General features: G+C 43.3%; 2 protein-coding genes across 2 annotated transcripts; both read left to right on the top strand.

Annotated features, from left to right (window-relative positions):
* The first annotated feature begins 615 nt into the window (after nucleotides 1–615).
* LOC146712819 (nuclear factor 7, brain-like) lies at nucleotides 616–2,006 on the top strand. Its single transcript, XM_085452639.1, has one exon. The coding sequence runs from the start codon at nucleotides 621–623 to the stop codon at nucleotides 2,004–2,006; it is 1,386 nt and encodes a 461-aa protein (XP_085308765.1). The 5' UTR covers nucleotides 616–620.
* Nucleotides 2,007–20,195: 18,189 nt separating this feature from the next.
* LOC146712820 (nuclear factor 7, ovary-like) lies at nucleotides 20,196–21,803 on the top strand. The gene has a single exon (XM_085452640.1). The coding sequence runs from the start codon at nucleotides 20,199–20,201 to the stop codon at nucleotides 21,588–21,590; it is 1,392 nt and encodes a 463-aa protein (XP_085308766.1). The 5' UTR covers nucleotides 20,196–20,198; the 3' UTR covers nucleotides 21,591–21,803.

The following is a 21,803-nucleotide window of genomic DNA, read 5'->3' on the forward strand; positions in this document are numbered from 1 at the left end:
TGAGTGGTCCCCATTTCAAGAGAGCACTTCCGATGTGGATGAACGTAGCGATGTGGTGTGTAGCTACATCTCTAAAGAGTTAAAGCTAAAGTGATTCCATCTAGAGAATTTAAGACTTTCCCCAATAACAAACTGTGGCTCTCTAAAGACATCAACGATTTGATTCTTTAAAGGCCAATTGCTTTTAACGAGGGAGCCGTTTCCACTGTTAGAACATTGAGGAAGGAGGTGAGGGCTGTATTAAAGAACGTTAAGATGAGGTATAAAAATAAGATTGAGGTAGAACTCAGTAGAAACAACCTCAAGAGAGCTTGGCATTGCATGAAAATTTACTCAGTTAACGTATTAAAATATAAAAGTGGAATCTAGAATACATAATAGTAGAGCTATGTAATTACACAATGTGATTACAATGACAAAAATCTAATTTTCCTTTACACTAGAGTACAGTTAAGTTGTGACTTAAATGAATAATGTTATGGTAAAATATGGAAGTATAAGTTGTGTCCTCTTTCTTTCAATATTTCTTATTCCTTTCTTTTACTTTTCTCTAATTTCAGGTGTATCTGATAAACAACACAACAGTCTGCTTTGAACATCAATCTTCACTCACAGACTCAATGGCTTCCAGATCAGAGGAGGATCTCTGCTGTCCGGTCTGTAAGGAGGTCTTCAGAGATCCTGTTATTCTGTCATGTAGCCACAGCTTCTGTAAAGACTGTATGAAGAGATGGTGGAGAGAGAGACCCACATGCGAGTGTCCACTTTGTAAGAAAATATCAGAGTATGATCCACCTTTAAACCTGGACTTACAGAACCTGTGTGAGTCGTTCTTACAGGAGAGAGATCAGAGAGCTTCAGAGGCTCTCTGCAGTCTGCACTCTGAGAAACTCAAACTCTTCTGTCTGGACCATCAGCAGCCAGTGTGTGTCGTCTGCAGAGACTCAGAAAAACACACCAATCACAGATTCAGACCCATCGATGAAGCTGCACAACAACACAAGAAGGAACTTCAGGAAACTCTGGAGCCCTTAAAGAAGAAGTTAAAGGTTTGTGAAAAGGATGAACTGAAGTTTTATCAAACAGTAAAACATATTAAGGTCCAGGCCCGACACACAGAGAGGCAGATTAAGGAGCAGTTTAAGAAGCTTCACCAGTTTCTAGCAGAGGAAGAGGAGGCCAGGCTGGCTGCACTGAGGGAGGAAGAGGAGCAGAAGAGTGGGATGATGAAGGAGAAGATGGAGGCTCTGAGCAGAGAGATAGCAGCTCTTTCAGACACAGTCAGAGCCACAGAGGAGGAGCTGAGAGCTGAAGACGTCTCATTCCTGCACAACTACAAAGCTGCAGTGGAAAGAGTCCAGCGCTGCCCCCTGCTGGATGATCCACAGCTGCCCTCAGGAGCTCTGATAGACCAGGCCAAACACCTGGGCAACCTGACCTTCAACATCTGGAACAACATGAAGGACATGGTCTCCTACACTCCTCTCATTCTGGACCCAAACACTGCTGATCCAAACCTCATCCTGTCTGAAGATCTGACCAGTGTGAGACAACGAGGAGAGAAGCAGCAGCTTCCTGATAATCCAGAGAGGATTGATTATTCCTGTTGTGTCCTGGGCTCTGAGGGCTTTAACTCAGGGACTCACAGCTGGGATGTCGAAGTTGGTGATAATACAGGGTGGGGACTGGGGGTGTTGGCAGAGTCTGTGCAGAGAAAGGGAAGTGTACGGTCTGGATTATGGGGAATAGGGTTCTATGAAGGTAAATACTCATCATTTTCACCATCAGCTCCACCCACTGATCTCTCAGTACAGAAGAAGCTCCAGAGGATCAGAGTGAATCTGGACTGGAACAGAGAAAAGCTGTCGTTCTCTGATCCTGATACTAACACACACATACACACCTTCATACACACATTCACTCACAGGATGTTTCCATATATTTGGTCATGTAAATTGAACGTGTGTCCGTTGAAGGTGTCAGTGTCAGTGGAGCAGATCAGTTGAGGATGATTATATTTCTAATGTTGTTTCCTGTCAGTGAATTGAAGTTTTTAAACTGAAACTTGGTTTCTTTCTGTTCCCAAAGCTTCACAGACAAGTGTAATAATCACAAAAAAAAGTGTCATAATTCAGCCACATGATGTGTCAGATGACATGGAGTAGAGAGTTTGAAGTTCTCTTTGGTCACCCTTGTTATTACACCTGAGACGGAGTAATAGCTTCAACATCCAGTGTTATAAGAGATTTATAGTGCTAAAGCTAAAGCACTCTTTTCTTTGTATACTTTGGCTAATAGTAGCCTTACTTAAAAATTTATAAATACAATATGAGAATATAATGGTAAATTATATAATGGTAAGTCTAATAATAACCCTTTCACTATAATGCCTGGGTAGTGTTAAATCCCCCCAATTCTTTCGATCTTTGGGCTGAAGGAAGGACAATACTCGGTGTATAAATGTCATGGTCCTGGGTCGTGTGACCCAGTGTGTTATGTTTAGCCTATTTTGATGTTTATTGTTTTTTTTTAGGTTCTTTAAGGTAATCCAGTCCTTTTGTAATTATGTTACCCTTGTATCAAGCCTCCCTTGCCCTTCGTGTGTTTATGTCTGTGTGTCTTGTATTGTCAAGTTCATGCTGTCGCGTCTGTCACCTCCCCCTGTACTACGTCTCCCCGGTTCATGTCTTGTTTCCTGTTTTACTCTGAAGGCTCATGTTCCCGTCTTATGTCTGTGTTTCTAGCTTTGTTCCTCCTGTCTCATCAGGTCTTATTCCTCCCAGCTGTGTTCCCCTTCTGTCTCTAATTTCTTGATGACTGCCTCAGTGTATTTAAGCCCAGTGTGTCTTTGTGTCAGTGTCAGATCGTCTGTTATCCTCACCTCATATTTTCTCTTATTGTGACACTGTGTTTCATAGCCTGCTGAGTTACTCTGTGTTTATAGTTTTTTCCATAGTTCCTTCACAGAGTGCCTTAGCCTTTTAGTTTACACAGTGTTCTCTGTCTTCTTAGTTTTCCCAGTTTCAGTGTCCCCTAGTGTTTTTGTTATGCCTGCAGCCACAATAAAGGCTTGCCTTATTTTTGAAACCTAGTTCTGTCTGCTCTTGGGTCTACCTCATTCTTCACGCCGGCGCGCCCCGCCGTGACAATAAACGCTCAATCAACAATTACTTTATTACATACAATTCAACACTTTTGAGCATGAACCATCTGGATGGGGAGACATGCATGAAGAGGGTCACAGCAAATCTCAAAATGGTGGAGGGTTACTCAAACTCTTATAGCCTCTGATGGCCCCCACCTAGTCGTAAAAACCTAAACATTCACATTATTTCTAACTCCTAGCGAGCCTGACTTATGGCCTTGGCTCCTTTTGTCTACCTTCAACAACGGTGGGAGTGAAGCTCCCGTGGAATGTGCTCTGTGTCCTCTACTATCAGAAAAAGCAAAGTCCTGACTCTCTGAAAACAGTATTTCTTATGACTCAGCAGTATAATGCAGCATAAACAATATCATTCATTCACACTGCATCAGCAGTCTAATGTAATACAAATCAGTTTAATAACTGTAATAGTTATCACCTTCTTCTAATTCAAGAGAATACTGCAAACTAAAACTACATAATAATTTCACAATCATTAATCAGGGGTATAACATGGTATAAGATAATATTATAATCCCACAATTCCCCCTTTGATCTCTTTCTTAAAGAGATCACTAACACCTTGCAATTTAACATTACAATCCAGTTTTACAAGGTCCATCTCTTGTTGCCCTTGAGGCCCTCTGTCCCCCTTTAACGGGTGGACCATATGTGGGATGACCTCTGTGTTTGCACAGTTCAGATGCAAGAAAAACTATGATTACAACAACAACAGTAGTTACAGATGACACTCCCATCACTCTCCAGTTCGACTATAGCAGAGTTGTCAGAGAACTTCTGTAGGTGGCAGTGTGGGGAGTTGATGGAGAAGTCTGCAGTGTAGAGGGTGAAGAGGAACGGTGTCCGCACAGTTCCCTGTGGCTGCAGACCAGCCCATCAGCCCTGTGTCCTCATACAAAGTGGGCATCCTATGAGGTAGTCCAGTATCCACTGGGACATGGGACACTGGGCGCAGATGAAGAACCAACCTCTCGAGGGTCTTTATCAGATGTGATGTCAGGGCTATTGGCCTGTAGCTGCTGAGGTCCTTGGGATGGGAGGTCTTTAGTACTGGTACCAGTAGCAGTAGCCCAGATCAGCTAAAACTAAGAAAATCGACTTGAACCTTAAGTTATGATTCTTTTCCCCATGCCTAGCCATCATAGCCACCTACCACCTACCAAATCCCACTTTAACCCCTAACTGTAGTAATTTTTACTGTGTAGATGTGAAGGTAAACCCACATTCTACAATATAGGCAACAGAAAATAGAGCTAATTTTAAAATATGTCTTCTTCTGATCATGTTCTATGAAACTGAAGCTGTGTACATTCATTGGAGTGTAAATTTAGACTGAAACAAAGTTTATATTCCCATGAACTCACTGTATTATATTAACATACCATGAGGGTCATTTGGCTTTGTACAAGAATTGCTGGTAGAATTGTCCTGCAAGCTACTTTCTTATTTTAAGTAAATTTTGGAGTCTGGACTTTTTGATATTTGCTTGATCAAAGAATTTCAATATGTAAAAGATTTCTTTTAATATCTGCAATTCTACTTAAGCACAGAATGTCTGTACTTTTACCACCTTTGCCTATAAGAGATGTGTGCTCACAAGGTGGAGCTTGTTCCTATTTAAACAGCAAAACCCTTTATCCCTTCATCTTACATTAATAATAAATTTAAAAAACAGAAACAGCTGTGTGATCTGCAGTGTTGGGTAAGTTACTTTAAAATAGTAACTTAGTTACATTACTAGTTACTTCTCTCAAAAGTAACTCAGTTACTTCAAGTTACTCGTTACTTTCAAAGTAACTAGTTACTAGGGAAAGTAACTTTGGTTTTACTCAGAATTCTCTTGTTAATGTGTTGCTTCCATAACTTTGCCAGTCTTCTAGCTTGCTTACTTGCCACAAGTGCACTGTGCCACCTACCAATAGAAAGGAAAAGATAATGTGCATATTTCCACGAGAGAAATCCCACGCCTGGACCGTCATTGACTACTGCCATGATTCTAGCCTACGTCACAGTGTCATGTGCGCCTTTTACATCCAACACAAAAACTGCAGTCGTGGTGCTTTCGATTGTACTCAGAACTCGGAAATTCTGCCTTCTGAATAGGAAGATGTAGGCAACACCAGACTGCAGACGAGCTGCATACAGGGCTGGACTGGGACAAATAAATCGTCCCGGGAATTTTGACTAGAGACTGGCCCATCATTATAGGAAAAATCATCTTTGAATGAAAACAAACGCTGTTGTGACAGTGATGTACACTGTTTTGATGGTATATATGCATCAATCTATCAATCGTTTGTTGTAAGATTCAGATAATAATTTATTAAAAGCTAGACATTTTAAATGAGAATAAGAAAGAAAAGTATTTCTTTGTGCCCCCCTTTCCCTGTTAATGCCCTACATGGCCCCCTGGCAACACTTTGCTAGATCCGCACCTGCACAGTTACCAGCTGTCAGCTACCTGAAAAAGGATCCTGGTGTTATTTGTCTCTCAGAAACAGTTCATAACTTCCCTTCAACTCATTCATGTCACCTAAAAGGTTAAACCTGTTTCTCCATCACAGCTCTGATGATTCAGTAAGGACATCTCCTGGTTTCATCTTCATGTTTCCCTCTCACCAGATAACCAAACCAACATCATGACCAGCAGCTTTTTTGCAGCTGTGGCTCCAGCAAACATCAGCTGATACTAGAAATTAATATTAAATAAATTCTAACAACAGCTGATCAAGCTTAAACGTGCTGCTGTTATTTAGCGCGACATCCGCTGGTTTCCTCTTTCTGGCACAAAGTGAGCGATAAACAAACAAGAGAGCCGATCAGCTGATCACTGATCAGTTTTCATGATTGAAGTAGAAACGGGAAAGGGAGGGGGGAGAGGATGAGAGAAGAAGAGGCAGCTGTGCAGCAAAGACACAGAATAACTCCAGCTTTGTGCCTTTTTCATTGTAGCTGAATTACGGGACAAACTGTTCCTTTTCACCTCAATAAGAAACGCGTAATATTTTCTCTGAATACCAGACGGGACGGTTGGCAACTCTAATAACTTATGAACAAAATAAAGTTCAACATCATTAACTTCATAGCACCCACCCAGCTGTATAGAAACTCCGTCATGCTAGCTAGTACGCAGTACGGAAAAAGTCAGAATAAAGAAAATAAACTCCACCTAAACTTGGTTCATATCTGACCCAGATAGACTGCAGGTCATAACTTCTTACCTGAAGTTCAGTTCACACTTGGACCGGCGGCCGCCTCGGGTCTCTTTTCCTTCTGCGTCCCCTTTCTCCAGCCCGAGAACGTGTTGCTTTCTCTCATCCACCTGCTGGCCTCCACCACTTGATAATGTTACTGAATCTGTGGAAGCTCTGCGATAGCCACCACACGAAGTAACGAGTAACGACTAGGGATGGGTATCGTTTAGGTTTTATCCGATACCGGTGCCAAACCGGTACTTTTGAAACGGTGCCGGTGCTTAAACGGTGCTCAAACCGGTGCTTAAAGAATGGAGAACACAAAATTGGTCCAAAAACCTCCCATGTTCAGCTGTTTTTTTGTAAAAAGATAACAATGTTAGCCTTTTCTGCAGCTATGGGGCATATATGGTATCACTCTTGGCTGGAAGCAGTGCTTAAACAATGGAAAAAACACCAACTTTGTCCAAAAACCTCTCATGTTTAGTGGTCTTCCACTTTTTCTTTGGTCATTTTAGCCTTTTTGGCCAGGGTGAAGGGAGTATCTGCCATCAAACAAGAAGACAGCCGTATGTAGCTATGATGATGTTTGCTAGTTCACCTTACATGCATTAATGTAATAACGTGGTTAGCCTACTCAACGTAAATTACACACGAACAACATTAAGCTGCTCACGCAGAGAAGAACGGCTGCTGCTGCTGCCATCATCATCCGTCATCATTTCTGCTACACTGGCAGGGCTAGGGGCCAGGACTCTCCTCTTCGGGTTTTTGGGGGATATTGCTCCGGGTGCGATAACAGGCAACCCACCCGCAGTAAATGTGCTCGGTGCCAAGCTATCAAATACGGCACATTTCTCGGCTTTTTTAAAAAAAAACAAAAACTCTATGAGTCGCCAGGTGTTTCATCGGATTTGAGGTGTTACCTCCTTTGACAGTATCACAGTATCAGCTTAAAGCACTTGTTGCAGGCTGCTGAGTTTGCATATTTTGCTGTGAAGTACAGCCAGACTTTCGACTGCTTCGCCTTGGGCATTTTTAATCTGTAGCTCTGCTCTAAAAGAACGTACGTACCTGGACCCGCCTACTATCCTCGGAAACATAAAATGATTGGCTAGAATCTAAAGTGTATCACAGCTCAGGAAAAAAAATCACCGAAATAAAGCACCGAAATGTGCGCTGCTTTTCGGTCTGGTTACTACCGTTTATGTCAGAACCGGTGCCATCAGGGCACCGGACACCGGTACCCATCCCTAGTAACGACCCTATCTAAATCCCAGTAACGACTAACGCGTTCCTGATTTTGGCATAATAACTAGTTACCGTGCTCGTTACCACAATAATAACGTAGTTACTGTAACGCGTTACTTAATAATGTGTTAGTCCCAACACTGGTGATCTGTACATTACAGCTGTCTTTCAAACTGCTCCCAGACTATCTATAAATTAGTTTTCGTAACCTCTTTGAATTATCATGTTTATACCTCTGCATGATTTAGAGTCACCAGTTAATCTAACAAAAATGTCTTTTCAAACTGAACAAAGAAATCCTTCCTTTGAAAAGGAAGTCCCCAAATCTTCTTCCAGTAAGGCAACAGCGCAAACCACCAAACCACCCTGATCTCAGCCCAAATACTTTTTTTTCTGGTGTCCTACAACAAGGGAGGCTACACTAGTACTGCCAGCTAGGGCTGAAATATATCAAATGGAGCACATTTGAATTAAAAAAGCTACTCTGTACTAGTTTTAGGTCTTGGCCGTTGGCTGAACACTGAGCCCCTTCGCCTACAGGAAGTTGATGCAGTAGATGAGTGGACCAAGTAAATAACTGACTGAACTTGAAGACCAACACAAAGACTGTACAACAACAAAGGAGATGAGCGGACTTTCCCAAGGAATCTGAGGTTCTTCAATATGTCCAGCTTAAAGATTGAGAGTTAATATCAATTAATGTACTGTGCTTTGGTCTGCTGGCTGAGCAGCATCACAGCTGGAGACAGCAACAGACTGAATAAAGCATTCAGGAAAGCTGGCTTTGTGACTGGCTGCTAACTGGACACTCGAAGCAGCACTCCACCCTTAAGAGACATGCTCCATCTGATCTGATCTTTGTGGTGAAGGATTCATACAGCAGCAGGAGGATGAGACCAAAAAACACCTCAAAGCTCTGAAGAACTATCTGAAGACTAAGGTTTCAGGGTACGCTGAGAAGACCCAAATGCAGGACTCATAAACCCAAAGGGATAAACTAAAAGAGGCAGCTGTATTGTGCTGTACAATTCAAACACCAAATACAAGGGGAAAAAACTAGAAACAAGGAAATAAATCTGGGAAACAGTGAAGCTAAGACTTGAACCGAGAACTAGGAGTAACATGCAGCACAGAGGAAACACATAGTAATATGGGACAACATGACAGAGGTTTTAAATACACAAAGGATAACGAGGGGATGGGAAACAGGAGGGAACACAGCTCGAATTAATAAAGTACAATGAGACAGGAAGGAAGCAAAACTGAACACACTGAACACAGGACTTGGAACTGTCACAATAAAACAGGAAACATGAGACAAACACTAATATGTGGACTTGACGACACGGAGACATGACTGACTGGGGGAGACAGAGGGAACATGGATCAAAGAAACAGAAGTAACTAAACAAGAAATGTAAAGCACAGGAAAGGCACAGAGACAGAAACCTAGAGACTTGTAACAAGAAAAATAAAATAAGCAAAAACCAATAAAGAGAACCAAAACCACGAAAAACAAAAAAATCTAATAATATAAAATTAAACTACAATTTACACACACTGGGTCACAGACCCACTACCATGATATAAGGAGTGCTGACTGCCCTCCATGGTCACCTGACCTCAACCCCACTGAAAATTTGTGAAGAACTCTGTGGCACTTGTGGGTATTTTCACTGATTCAAGTTTTCATTCAAACTAGAGATCCAGTGAGCCACCTAGTGAGGAACTGGGTATAAAAATTTTGTAATTCACAAACAATGAATACCACACTTTTGCTAATGCCCTTGAATTAAAGGCAAAGGTAAGGCAAGGCAAATTTATTTGTATAGCACAATTCAACAACAAGGTGATTCAAAGTGCTTTACAGAGACATTAGAAACAAAAACAAATAAAAAGCATGATTTAAAATTGATTAAAACAAGCAAAAAAACTAACTAACTAATTAACAAACCAACAAACAAACAAAACAGTATATAAAATCAAAACAGATAAAATCAGAACAGTAGATAAAATCAGTAGTTAATGTAAGTTTTGAAATTTAAGCTTAAAAGTTTGTGATAGGTTTGTAGCTTGAACCCATCCGCTGGAACGTTGAAGACAATATAATTACACAGCAAAGCAAGACACGAGTAGGCAAAGTTCTTCATGTTTCTCGTGCACGGGAGAGAACAGGACAAACGCCGTTCCTTCACTTGACCGCAGTTGCTCTCTCCGTTCTCCCGTACCACTGTTCTTTTATTGAGGTTACATGAATATGCATAGGTTCATTAACATATGACGTCCACATACAAACAAAGAGTACCTTGCCTGTGTGTGTGTATGTGTGTGTGTGTGTGTGTGTGTATGTGTATGTGTGTGTGTGTGTGTGTGTGTGTGTGTGTGTGTATTTGTATGTGTGTGTGTGTGTGTGTGTGTGGTGTGATTTGTGTGAGGTCAAGATGTGACCCTGTGAAGACTCCCCAAAGCTGGTGCCAGGAGTCTAGCGGGTCCATCTAAACAAAAGGCTCTTATACTTAAAGAGATATACGTGTGTTTGCTATACCATATATATCAATAAGGAGAAGAAAGGATCTCTCCCATGTTCCCAGGCTGTGGGTGTGCATTCTAGTATGGAATACACACCAAGCCTTTGTAGCCTGTTAAAGTTCACACAGCCTACCACTACACAATTGATTATATACCTCTAAGCATGTGTGGTTAAATATTTCTAAGCATAAATGACAATCAACAATACAAAATCTAACAGTGTGGATTTGGTGCTTTATTCAAATGCAGCTGAGAACAGGTGAGTCTTCAACCTGGATTTAAATAAACTGAGTGTTTCAGCTGATCTGAGGCTTTCTGGGAGTTTGTTCCAGATATAAGGAGCATAAAAGCTGAATGCAGCTTCTCCGTGTCTGGTTCTGACTCTGGGAACTGATAAAAGACCGGATCCAGACTACCTGAGGGATCTGGAAGGTTCATACTGGGTCAGGAGGTCACTGATGTATTTTGGTCCTAAACCATTCAGAGCTTTATAGACCAGCATCAGAACTTTAAAGTCTATCCTCTGACGGACAGGCAGCCAGTGTAAGGACCTCAGAGCTGGACTGATGTGGTCCACTTTTTTGGTCTTAGTGAGGACTCGAGCAGCAGAGTTCTGAATGAGCTGTAGTTGTCTGACTGATTTTTTTAGGTAGACCTGTAAAGATGCTGTTACAGTAATCAAGCCTACTAAAGATGAATGCATGGACTTGTTTTTCCAGGTCCTGTTGAGACATCAGATCTTTTATCCTTGAAATATTCTTGAGTTGATAGTAAGCTGACTTTGTTATTGTCTGTTACGCCCCAGTCTAGGGGTGTGTGAAAATTGTGGCACAACCAGTCATTAATTTCCTCAATGCATTTACCAAGAGCCTGTACAGGGCCTTGGTCTCATGGTGACATTGTGATATATATTTGTGTGTCATCTGAATAGCTATGATAGTTTATTTTGTTGTTCTTTATCATCTGTGCCAGTGGGAGCATGTAAATGTTAAACAGCAGGGGTCCCAAGATGGAACCTTGGGGAACTCCACATGTGATACTTGTCTGCTCAGATGTGAAGTTACCTATTGATACAAAGTATTTCCTGTTTTCTAAGTATGTCTTGAACCAGTTTAGTACAGTTCCTGAAAGACCTGTCCAGTTCTCCAGTCGTTTGAGTAATATGTTGTGGTCAACTGTATCAAATGCTGCACTGAGATCCAGTAAAACGAAGACTGACATTTTTCCACTGTCTGTATTCAGACATATGTGCGGAAGTGCTTCAGGAAGGTGAACGCGCGCAAAGCTACTGGTCCGGACGGGATTCCCGGCCGCGTCCTCAAGTCATGCGCGGCTCAGCTGGCTGGAGTGTTCACACACATCTTCAACCTTTCCCTCTCTCTGTCTGTAGTCCCAGCCTGCTTCAAAATGGCCACCATCGTCCCTGTACCCAAATCCTCCACCATCTCCTCATTGAACGACTGGCGACCTGTAGCCCTGACCCCCATCGTGAGCAAATGCTTCGAGAAGCTGGTCAGGGACTTCATCCGCTCTGCACTAGCCGACTCACTGGACCCTCTACAGTTCGCATACCGCCACAACAGGTCCACTGATGATGCCATAGCCCTGACACTACATACTGCCCTGTCACACCTGGAGAAGAGAGACACGTATGTGAGAATGCTGTTTGTAGATTACAGCTCAGCATTCAATACCATCGTTCCCTTGAAGCTGGACAGGAAACTGCAGGATCTAGGACTGAGCAGCTCCCTCTGCAGCTGGATCCTTAGCTTCCTGTCTGACAGACGCCAAGTGGTCAGACTGGGCAGCATCACCTCATCCCCCATCACACTGAACACTGGTGCTCCACAGGGGTGTGTACTGAGCCCTCTCCTGTACTCACTCTACACCTACGACTGCACGGCCACTAACAACTCCAACATCATTGTGAAGTTTGCGGACGACACTACAGTGGTGGGTCTTATCACCAATGGTGATGAGACGGCCTACAGGGAGGAGGTCAGCGCCCTGACCCACTGGTGTCAAGACAACCATCTCACCCTCAATGTCGCAAAGACAAAGGAGTTGATAGTGGACTTCCGGAGGTGCAGAGAAGTACACACCCCCATCACCATCAACGGCGCTGCTGTGGAGAGAGTGAGCAGCTTCCGGTTCCTTGGAGTACATCTGGCTGAGGATCTTACGTGGTCAGTACACATAAACTAAACAGTGAAGAAGGCGCAGCAGCGCCTCTTCTTTCTCAGGAGACTGAAAAGATTCGGCATGAGCCCCCGCATCCTCAGGACCTTCTATCACTGTGCCATTGAGAGCATCCTCACTGGATGCATCACCACCTGGTATGGCAACAGCACCGCCAACAACTGCAAAGCTCTCCAGCGAGTAGTGCGGTGCTCTGAACGGATAATTGGAGGTGAGCTTCCCTCCCTCCAAGACATCTACAGGAAGCGCTGCCTGAGGAAAGCGGGGAGGATCATCAAGGACTCCAGTCACCCCAGCCATAAACTGTTCAGACTACTTCCATCAGGAAGGAGGTTCTGCAGCATCCGGTCCCGTACCAGCAGACTGAGAGACAGCTTTTTCCATCAGGCCATCAGACTGCTGAACACGTCATAGACACCTCAGCTTCACTACTGGAACTTCAACATTATGCACTACACACTGTACAGTAATGCCGCTGTTTTGCACATATTCAACTCTGTATATTTTTATATATTTTATTTTATTATTTTTTTACTATTTAATTTGTAAAAATGTGTATACACACACACACACACACACACACACACACACGTAGAAAAACATTTAGTATACACATCCAGAAATGCATACACTATTATATATTGTACATATATTTATTAGTTTCAGGTTGGCCATTCTTGTATTTTGCTCGTTTGTGTTGTTGTGTTTTTCACATCTCTGTTGCTTGTGGGGCTCGCACACAAGAATTTCACTCGCATGTGCTGTGCCAGTGTGCCTGCACATGTGATGTGACAATAAAAGTGATTTGATTTGATTTGATATGTCATTAAACACTTTGGTCAGAGCGGTTTCAGTGCTGTGGTTCTGTCTAAAACCTGACTGGTAGGCATCATAGCAGTTATTCTGTTTTAAGAAGTAACTGAGCTGTTGAGAAACTGCTTTTTCAATGATCTCACTTAAAAATGGGAGATTTGAGATCGGCCTGTAGTTGTTCATTTGTGTCTTGTCAAGATTGTCCTTTTTCAGTATAGGTTTTATTACAGCAGTTTTTAGTGATTCTGGAAACACACCTGATAATAAAAAAAAAGTTGACGATCTGTAACAGGTCTGACTCTAAAGTCTTTGAGACCTTTTTGAAAAAACTTGTTGGCAGGACATCTAAAAAGCAGGAGGAGGAGTTCAGTTTACCTAAGATGTCCTCCAGGTCTTTGCTGTTAATCGGGTGAAACTGTTTCATGGTGTTTAAACAGTTTTTTGGTGGACACAGTACATATCCTGAATCTGCTGTTTATGTACCAATTGCTTGTCAAATTTTTTGGATTTTTTCTGTGAAGAATTTGGCAAAGTCATTGCAGGCCATGGTCGAATGAAGTTCAGCTGCCACTGACACAGGAGGGTTTGTTAGCCTGTCTACTGTAGAAAATAAGACCCGAGCATTATGGCAGTTTTTAGTGATGATGGCCTCTGTTACATGCTGAGTCAGCCCAACGTTGCCCAGAGTGTTACTCAGGTCTTTAGTCCCTTTGTCCTGAGGGTTGTCCACATGGATGTTAAAATCCCCAACAATAATTACACAGTCAAAATCAACACAGATCACAGACAGCAGTTCACTGAGGTCATTAAAAAAGTCTGTGCAGTATTTGGGAGGCCTGTAAACATTAAGAAACATAACTTTGGATGGGGCCTTCAGCTGTAAAGCCACATATTCAAAAGACTGAAAACTTCCAGGAGATAGCTGCTTACATTGAAATGATTCTTTAAATAAGACAGCAACCACTCCTCCTCTCCTGCTCACCCTGGCCTCACTGATAAAACTGTAGTTAGGAGGGGTCGTCTCGATGAGAACAGCTCCACTGTTACTTTGGTCCAACCAAGTTTCAGTTAAAAACATAAAATCAAGGCTGTGCTCAGTGATTAAATCATTAATTAAAAATGTTTTCCCAGCTAAAGATCTAACGTTTAATAAAGCCAACTTAAGTGTTTTAGAGGCATTACTTGTCCCCTCGTGTTTGGGAGCAGTCTGTGACACACAAGGTATGTTTACTATGTTTAAAGATCTTTTAGAGTGCAGCCCTCTGTGTTTTGACCAGGCCACATGTCTCCTTCTGTCACCTAAAAGTACAGAGATTTTAAAACCTTCTTGTAAACAGGGTCCCAGCTTCTCCTGGGCAAAGTCACCACTGCCATAATCCTCGCAGATGAATATCCAACTGTGACAAACATTGTTCTGCATACAGGGTCAAACGATGTGTCCAAACAACAGTCGGCAGTTATCAACAGACAGTTATCAGTGGTATGGCAGTGGTGACTTCACACATCACACATCAGACTGCGGAGACAGAGCATGAAGGTGGTAAAGAGGAACTACGGGGGGTGAGGCTGGGCAATGTGACTTCGATTGCTCTGTTGAGGGTGGGGCTCGATGGCGAACCTTTGGCCGCTCTGGTGGGGGATTTATGGGGGACAAAAAGGGATTGGGCCGGGGGGTAGATCTGAGCCCAGCATTGACCATCATCTCCTCAGTGAATTTCAGGTGTGGGGAGGAGGGAGAAAGGGAGGGGGAGGAGGGTGATGGCCTGTCAGGGGTTTGGGGGACTGGGGAAGATCGTGGTCCCTGGTCCTGGTCGTTGGTGTTGTTGAGAGAGTTGGAGGCAAATAGGGACCCCTCTTCTTGCCTCAGATGTCTCTCCTTTCTGAGGCTCTTCCCAGGTGGGGGCAAATGGAGCTCCTCCTCAAGGTTTCTGCTGGGCTTTGTCTGTTCTTGGAGTACTGTTTGTTCCTCTTTATGAGATAACTCCTCATTTATCTCAGCCTTGGCACCAAGCACAGATGGATGACGTATGGAATAAAACAAGTTGGAGGTGAACAGTTTCACCCCTGACTTGTTAAAATTAAATCCATTTGCTTTAAACAGATGCCTGCGTTCCCAAAAAATATTAAAGCTGTTGATAAAATGCACCGAGTGGTCAGTACATATATAAGCATATATACATATACATATATAATGTATAAGCCATTTATTCAGTGTAAACAACCTGCTGAATCTCTCGTCTCCTCCTCTGACCGGCGGCACAGGTCCACTGATGAATACAGCTGCCTTCAGAGAATTTACAGTATTTAGTAATCCAGTAAAGTCCCGTTTCAGAACCTCCGACTGTTGTTTGGACACATCGTTTGACCCTGTATGCAGAACAATGTTTGTCACAGTTGGATATTCATCTGCAATTTGAAGAATTCTCTCCTTCAGGTTGTTGACCATATCGTTAGGAAAGCAGAGGACTTTAGTGTTCTTACCGCACATCCTTTGTACATCCTTTACAGCAGGGTCACCCACAATCAGAGTTTCAGGCCTAGCCTTTAGCTTTCCCTGTGGTCTTTTACTTTTCAACAGATTTTCAGACCTTACTTCGCTGCTTTTAGATGGATGGTTGTCAGATATAGATCCAGGGTCCTTTGATAGTGGAGCAAATCTGTTGTGCAGTTTCACATTCAGTTGTTTTGAAGGTTTGTTGTTAACCTTCCTATTCACGGTTGTCCAGTCCTGTTTCCTCTCGTATACAGGGGTAGAAGAGCTTCTCTGTCTCGTAGGAAGTGAAGGCCAGTTGGTTTCAGAGATTTCAGCTCGCTGTGCTCTGCCCGTGATACGTCCTCCCCCTTCCAGGAGACATGATTTATGTCTTGGTTTTGCACCAAGACAGTCCAAGGGGGGATTATCGCTTGAGGATTTATAATAATGCACAGAGTCTACTTTCTTGGTCATGTTATCTGTGCTCCTTAGCTGTGTACTAGCTTGCTCATCGCCATTGTTTTGAATCAAAGGCAAGGTTGTTTCATTTCCACACAGTCCATTTACCTCCACGTTTACTTCTAAGCGATGAATTTTTGTCTCCAGTACTGCAATCTTCTGCAGGAGGCTGTGGTAGTCATCTGTGGAGAGGGAAGGCATCTTGTTGCTAGTTAGCCTAGCGGTTAGCACCTTTCCAGGCTATTGAGGCTGTTCGGTGCCCAGATGCTGTAATCAGGCTTCAGCTGTGTCTAGGCCACAGACACACGGAGCGCTGAGGATAAGGTAACTATAAAAATGTTGCTGTTTCTGTTAAGAACACTTTAGTCCTAATGATCTATAAGTGTCCAGAAGCTATCGCAGGTAAGCTCATACGGAAAAAAGGGAAAAAAATCAGCATAAAAATCAATAAAAGAAGAAAAGCATTTAAGGAGCAAAGAGATGAAGCGTCCACACTCGCAAAAGGGAGGAGCCAAGCCTGGTAGGTAGTGTTTGATCTTAAAGCCACTGAAAAATATTGAACATTCACCAGGATATTTTGGTGTGTATGCACTGAAACACACCCTGTGTGGTATTTAGAATTGGCATTTATCAGGTTCATAAACGCTGGTTTACGAGCATGTTCCGGAAGCTGAGCACAGCTTCAACCTGCTGTTTGTTGAAAAATAGTAACGCAACCACACCACATTTTTTTGTGATTAACGGTAATGGAGTTGTAATAATAGGAATAGTAATTAGTTAGATTACTCGTCACTGGAAAAAGTAACACCGTTACTTGTAAAGCCATTATTCCCATTACTTAGTACAAGGCAACGAAATGTAGTGTGCAAGATATAAATATGAAAACTACAGAAATATCAGGTGGTTCTTCCTCAGAGTCCTCAGGAAGAGGTGCACTTTCTTGACCAGCTTGGAGCAGTTGGTCGTCCAGATGAGATCCTCGGTGATGTGGACTCTCAGGAACTTGAAGCTGCTCACACGATCCACAGCCGTCCCTTTGATGTAGATGGGTGGATGTGGGTCAGCATTCTTCCTGTAGTCCACGATGAGCTCCTGGGTCTTCTCTGTGTTGAGTAGCAGGTTGTTTGTGTCGCACCACTCAGCCAGACGATCCACCTCCTCCCTGTAGGCGGCCTCATTGTTGTCATTGATGAGGCCAATCACCGTGGTGTCATCTGCAAACTTAATGATGGTGTTGGAACCATCGGCAGGTCTGGGCTCATCACACAGTTTTGTGGTACACAGGTGTTCATTGTGATGTATATATACATACACATGTGTATTAGGGGTGGAGCTGAGCCCGAATACGGTATTTGGAAAGGCATGAATATCGCGTTTTTTACCAATACTTATTTCGAACAAATACTTGTTCCCAAATACAAAAATATTTGTATTCGGGGACAAGAAAAACTTTTAAATCAAAATGCTGGGTTTCCTTATGAGACCATAGTGCATGCCGGGAGAGTGAGTAAGTGATGTGTAAAAAGTGAGTGACACAGGCTGCTCCACACAGTAACAGAGAAGGCTCGGCTGAGCTATAAAAAACTGAACTGCATTACTATTTTTGTTGAATAGACAACACCCGGCCATGGACCGGTACCGGTCTGTGAGTCGTTTGGTACTGGGCCACGAGTGTTGAGGTTCGGATGTGAAATTTGCGGTTTTCAGGGGTTTTATTTCTTTTTATTGTTAATATTTATTGTTTTTATCGTTATCATATATTCAATGATGTTCCTTGTTACATGTTCATTGCTGGATTTATGCAAAAACATCAACTAATATTGCATATTCATAATTATTATAATGGGTATAATTGAAGAATACTTACACTATAACATTAATTAGAAGTGTAATGCAAAAAACTTAATTTTGAATTTTACTCGAATACAAATACAAATAATTTTCCCCCTCAACAAATACAAATACAGATACAAATACCAGCTGCTTTGCACTCTAATGCATCTCTAATATATATTCTATCCCTTTGAAGAGGTGAGGCTTCATAAATGCTAAAGGGGTAAGTGTTATTTCTCAGTTGCAGTGAATAGATAGGAGAAAATAAACTGTAGGAAAGTAAACAGAAGAAAGAAGAAGATAAATAACAATTTAACATAAACCAGTGACACACTCCAGGGCCTGATCACATCTGGCAAGGCCTCCTTGGATGAGGGTGTCTAGTGATAATGGCCGAAACACCCTATAGAGCCAAGATCCACTACTGATGATGCATCCCAAATCTTAATATGATAATCTAGATCAGATCTTTAATCCCCCCAAAAAAGGCAGATTAGCTTGGGTGAAAGACCGAAAGTTGTGGCCCACTACAATCTGTGCTGATGGTAAGGTTTCTGGGCTGCCTTTGCTCATAACAGCCAAGATTCTCACCATTAAAAGCAATGCATTGTCAAGGAAAGCCTGGAAAGACTGCTAGCAGGAGGGAATAGACCCTAATGGGGCTGGTGTGGTTTAGCGCCTGATACCAGCAGGACATAGCGCTTTTTAGAGTACTTGGGTACACCCAATATTGCTACAGAAATCTCAAAAGAGAAGATACCCCTAGGGTCTGTGAGAGCAGGGGTGGAAGAAGAACCTTTCCGGACGGATTTAATGGCAACGAACCACGGAACAGCACCAACGATGAATAGATCAACCACCACTGCAAATAATGGACCATCAATGACGGTAGAAAAGAAGCTGCAGAACTGCATTTGTGGCTGGTCAAAACTAACAACTGACATGGGTCTTAAAATCCACGAAGGAAGGAAGAAGTGCCTCAGCGAGAAAGGGGCCTCGCATTGACACATACTTTTTGAGAAGTAAGTCAAATCAGTCGATTGAAGATCAGAGGCAGGTGAATCCCCACAGTCCTCAGGGTATCAGCACCCCAATCAAAGTGTCAAACAGACTCCCCCATAGTCTCCAGACTAGAACTCAGTCAAACCCAGCCATAGCAGTTCCCAGTCTAGAGCTTAGCCAGCCACACCCAATATTAGATTCTAGCCCAGGGCCCAGCCATTTAAAATTAGCCCCTAGCTTGGAGTTTAACCACCAACAGCTAGCAACACATTTATGTACAGATTTATTTGTTTTGTGGACTTGGAGAAGGCATCCTACGGAGTGTCCTCTGGCGCCACCGGGCCCTCTGACCACCACCAGTAGAACCAGTAGTACAACACGCCCTCATGCCTGAATGACTACCGGCGACTTGCACTGACCTCAGTGGTTATGAAGGTGTTCAAGAGGCTGTTGAAGAATATCATCTTCTCCACCATTGCAAACACAACAGATTGGCTCCAGTTTGCTTACCATCCCAACAGAACCACAGAGGATGCCATTGCCCATGTCCTGCACACCACCTTAAGTCACATGGACAAGAAATAGGGTAACTATGTGAGATTGGTGTTTGTTGATTACACTTCAGCGTTCAACACAATAGTGCCCGGCAGACTGTTCACAAAGCTGAAGTATCTAGGACTCAACAGTCACCTGTGTGCATGGGTGTTGGACTTCCTCACTGGCAGAACTCAGGTGATGCAACAGCTTTGTAAAAGGAAGGTGAATGAAACTCCGCCCCTTATGTCACTCACCTAAGAGAAACGAGAAAACAGGTTGTTCAACTTCCTGGGTAAGGAAGGAAGGAAGGTAAAATGAAGGTGAATGAAGCTCCGCCCCTTATGTCACTCACCTAAGAGAAATGAGAAAACAGGTTGTTCAACTTCCTGGGTAAGGAAGGAAGGAAGGTAAAATGAAGGTGAATGAAGCCCCGCCCCTTATGTCACTCACCTTACGAGAAATGAGAAAACAGGTTGTTCAACTTCCTGGGTAAAGAGAAACACACACACAATCAGACTGAGTTCAGAGCAAACTAGCAGCTTCCACTGAGTGAGACCAGCTACAGGAGAGAAAAGTGGAAAACTCCAACACTGCTGCTTCAAGCTGCTGACGCTCCACACACTGAATGTGAGTTTGAGCAAAAACACAATTTAAAGGAAGTTTCAGTGAAGGTGGTAGAGGAGCGAGGGGATCCAGGACTGACTGTACTTCCTGTCTGCTGTTTTCAGCTTCACTCACAGACTCAATGGCTTCCAGATCAGAGGAGGATCTCTGCTGTCCGGTCTGTCAGCAGGTCTTCAGAGATCCTGTTATTCTGTCATGTAGCCACAGCTTCTGTAAAGACTGTCTGAATAGATGGTGGAGAGAGAGACCAACACAACACTGTCCAATTTGTAAGAGAAGATCTTCAAGGGAAGAACCACCTTTAAACCGAGCTTTAAAGAACTTGTGTGAGTCGTTCTTACAGGAGAGAGATCAGAGAGCTTCAGAGGCTCTCTGCAGTCTGCACTCTGAGAAACTCAGACTCTTCTGTCTGGACCATCAGCAGCCAGTGTGTCTCGTCTGCAGAGACTCAGAAAAACACACCAAGCACAGATTCAGACCCATTGCTGAAGCTGCACAACAACACAAGAAGGAACTTCAGGAAACTCTGGAGCCCTTAAAGAAGAAGTTAAAGGTTTGTGAAGAAGTTCAAGTGAAGTTTGATCAAACAGCAGAACACATTAAGGTCCAGGCCCGACACACAGAGAGGCAGATTAAGGAGCAGTTTAAGAAGCTTCACCAGTTTCTAGCAGAGGAAGAGGAGGCCAGGCTGGCTGCACTGAGGGAGGAAGAGGAGCAGAAGAGTGGGATGATGAAGGAGAAGATGGAGGCTCTGAGCAGAGAGATAGCAGCTCTTTCAGACGCAGTCAGAACCACAGAGGAGGAGCTGAGAGCTGAAGACGTCTCATTCCTGCACAACTACAAGGCTGCAGTGGAAAGAGTCCAGCGCTGCCCCCTGCTGGATGATCCACAGCTGCCCTCAGGAGCTCTGATAGACCAGGCCAAACACCTGGGCAACCTGACCTTCAACATCTGGAACAACATGAAGGACATGGTCTCCTACACTCCTCTCATTCTGGACCCAAACACTGCTCATCCAAACCTCATCCTGTCTGAAGATCTGACCAGTGTGAGAGGAGGAGGAGAGAAGCAGCTTCCTGATAATCCAGAGAGGTTTGATGGATTTATCTGCTCTGTCCTGGGCTCTGAGGGCTTTAACTCAGGGACTCACAGCTGGGATGTCGAAGTTGGAGATGGTACATGGTGGGCACTGGGTGTGTTGGCAGAGTCTGTGCAGAGAATGGGAAGCATACGGTCTGCATTATGGAGAATACGGTTCTATGAAAGTAAATACTCAGCATGCTCACCATCAGCTCCTCTCACTCCTCTCTCAGTCCAGAAGAAGCTCCAGAGGATCAGAGTGAATCTGGACTGGAACAGAGGAAAGCTGTCGTTCTCTGATCCTGATACTAACACACACATACACACCTTCACACACACTTTCACTCACAGGATGTTTCCATATATCAGCACTGATGGTAAACTGAAGGTGTTGCCATTGAAGGTGTCAGTGTCAGTGCAGCAGATGAGTTGAGGATGATGATGTTTCTAATGTTGTTTCCTGTCAGTGAGTTGAAGCTGTTAAACTGCAGCTGTCCTCCTGCTGCCTCGTTGTTCCAAAGCTCTTTGTTTCTCTTTTAGTTTCACTCTTTCTTTCTGTTTCTGCTGTCCACCTTTTCACATGGAAAATCATTTCACTGTTTCTCACTGAATGACTCCCCAAACTAGATTTGAAATTCTATCAAGT

Source organism: Copadichromis virginalis, linkage group LG3 (assembly GCF_057382275.1).
Source record: "Copadichromis virginalis isolate Kocher_CV1m ecotype Utaka linkage group LG3, C_Virginalis_male_GT1.1, whole genome shotgun sequence".
Classification (NCBI taxonomy): domain Eukaryota; kingdom Metazoa; phylum Chordata; class Actinopteri; order Cichliformes; family Cichlidae; genus Copadichromis; species Copadichromis virginalis.

Bases quoted from the DNA above. Each gene is read 5' to 3' on its own strand.
- LOC146712819 (XM_085452639.1), top strand. From the start codon at position 621: ATGGCTTCCAGATCAGAGGAGGATCTCTGCTGTCCGGTCTGTAAGGAG.
- LOC146712820 (XM_085452640.1), top strand. From the start codon at position 20,199: ATGGCTTCCAGATCAGAGGAGGATCTCTGCTGTCCGGTCTGTCAGCAG.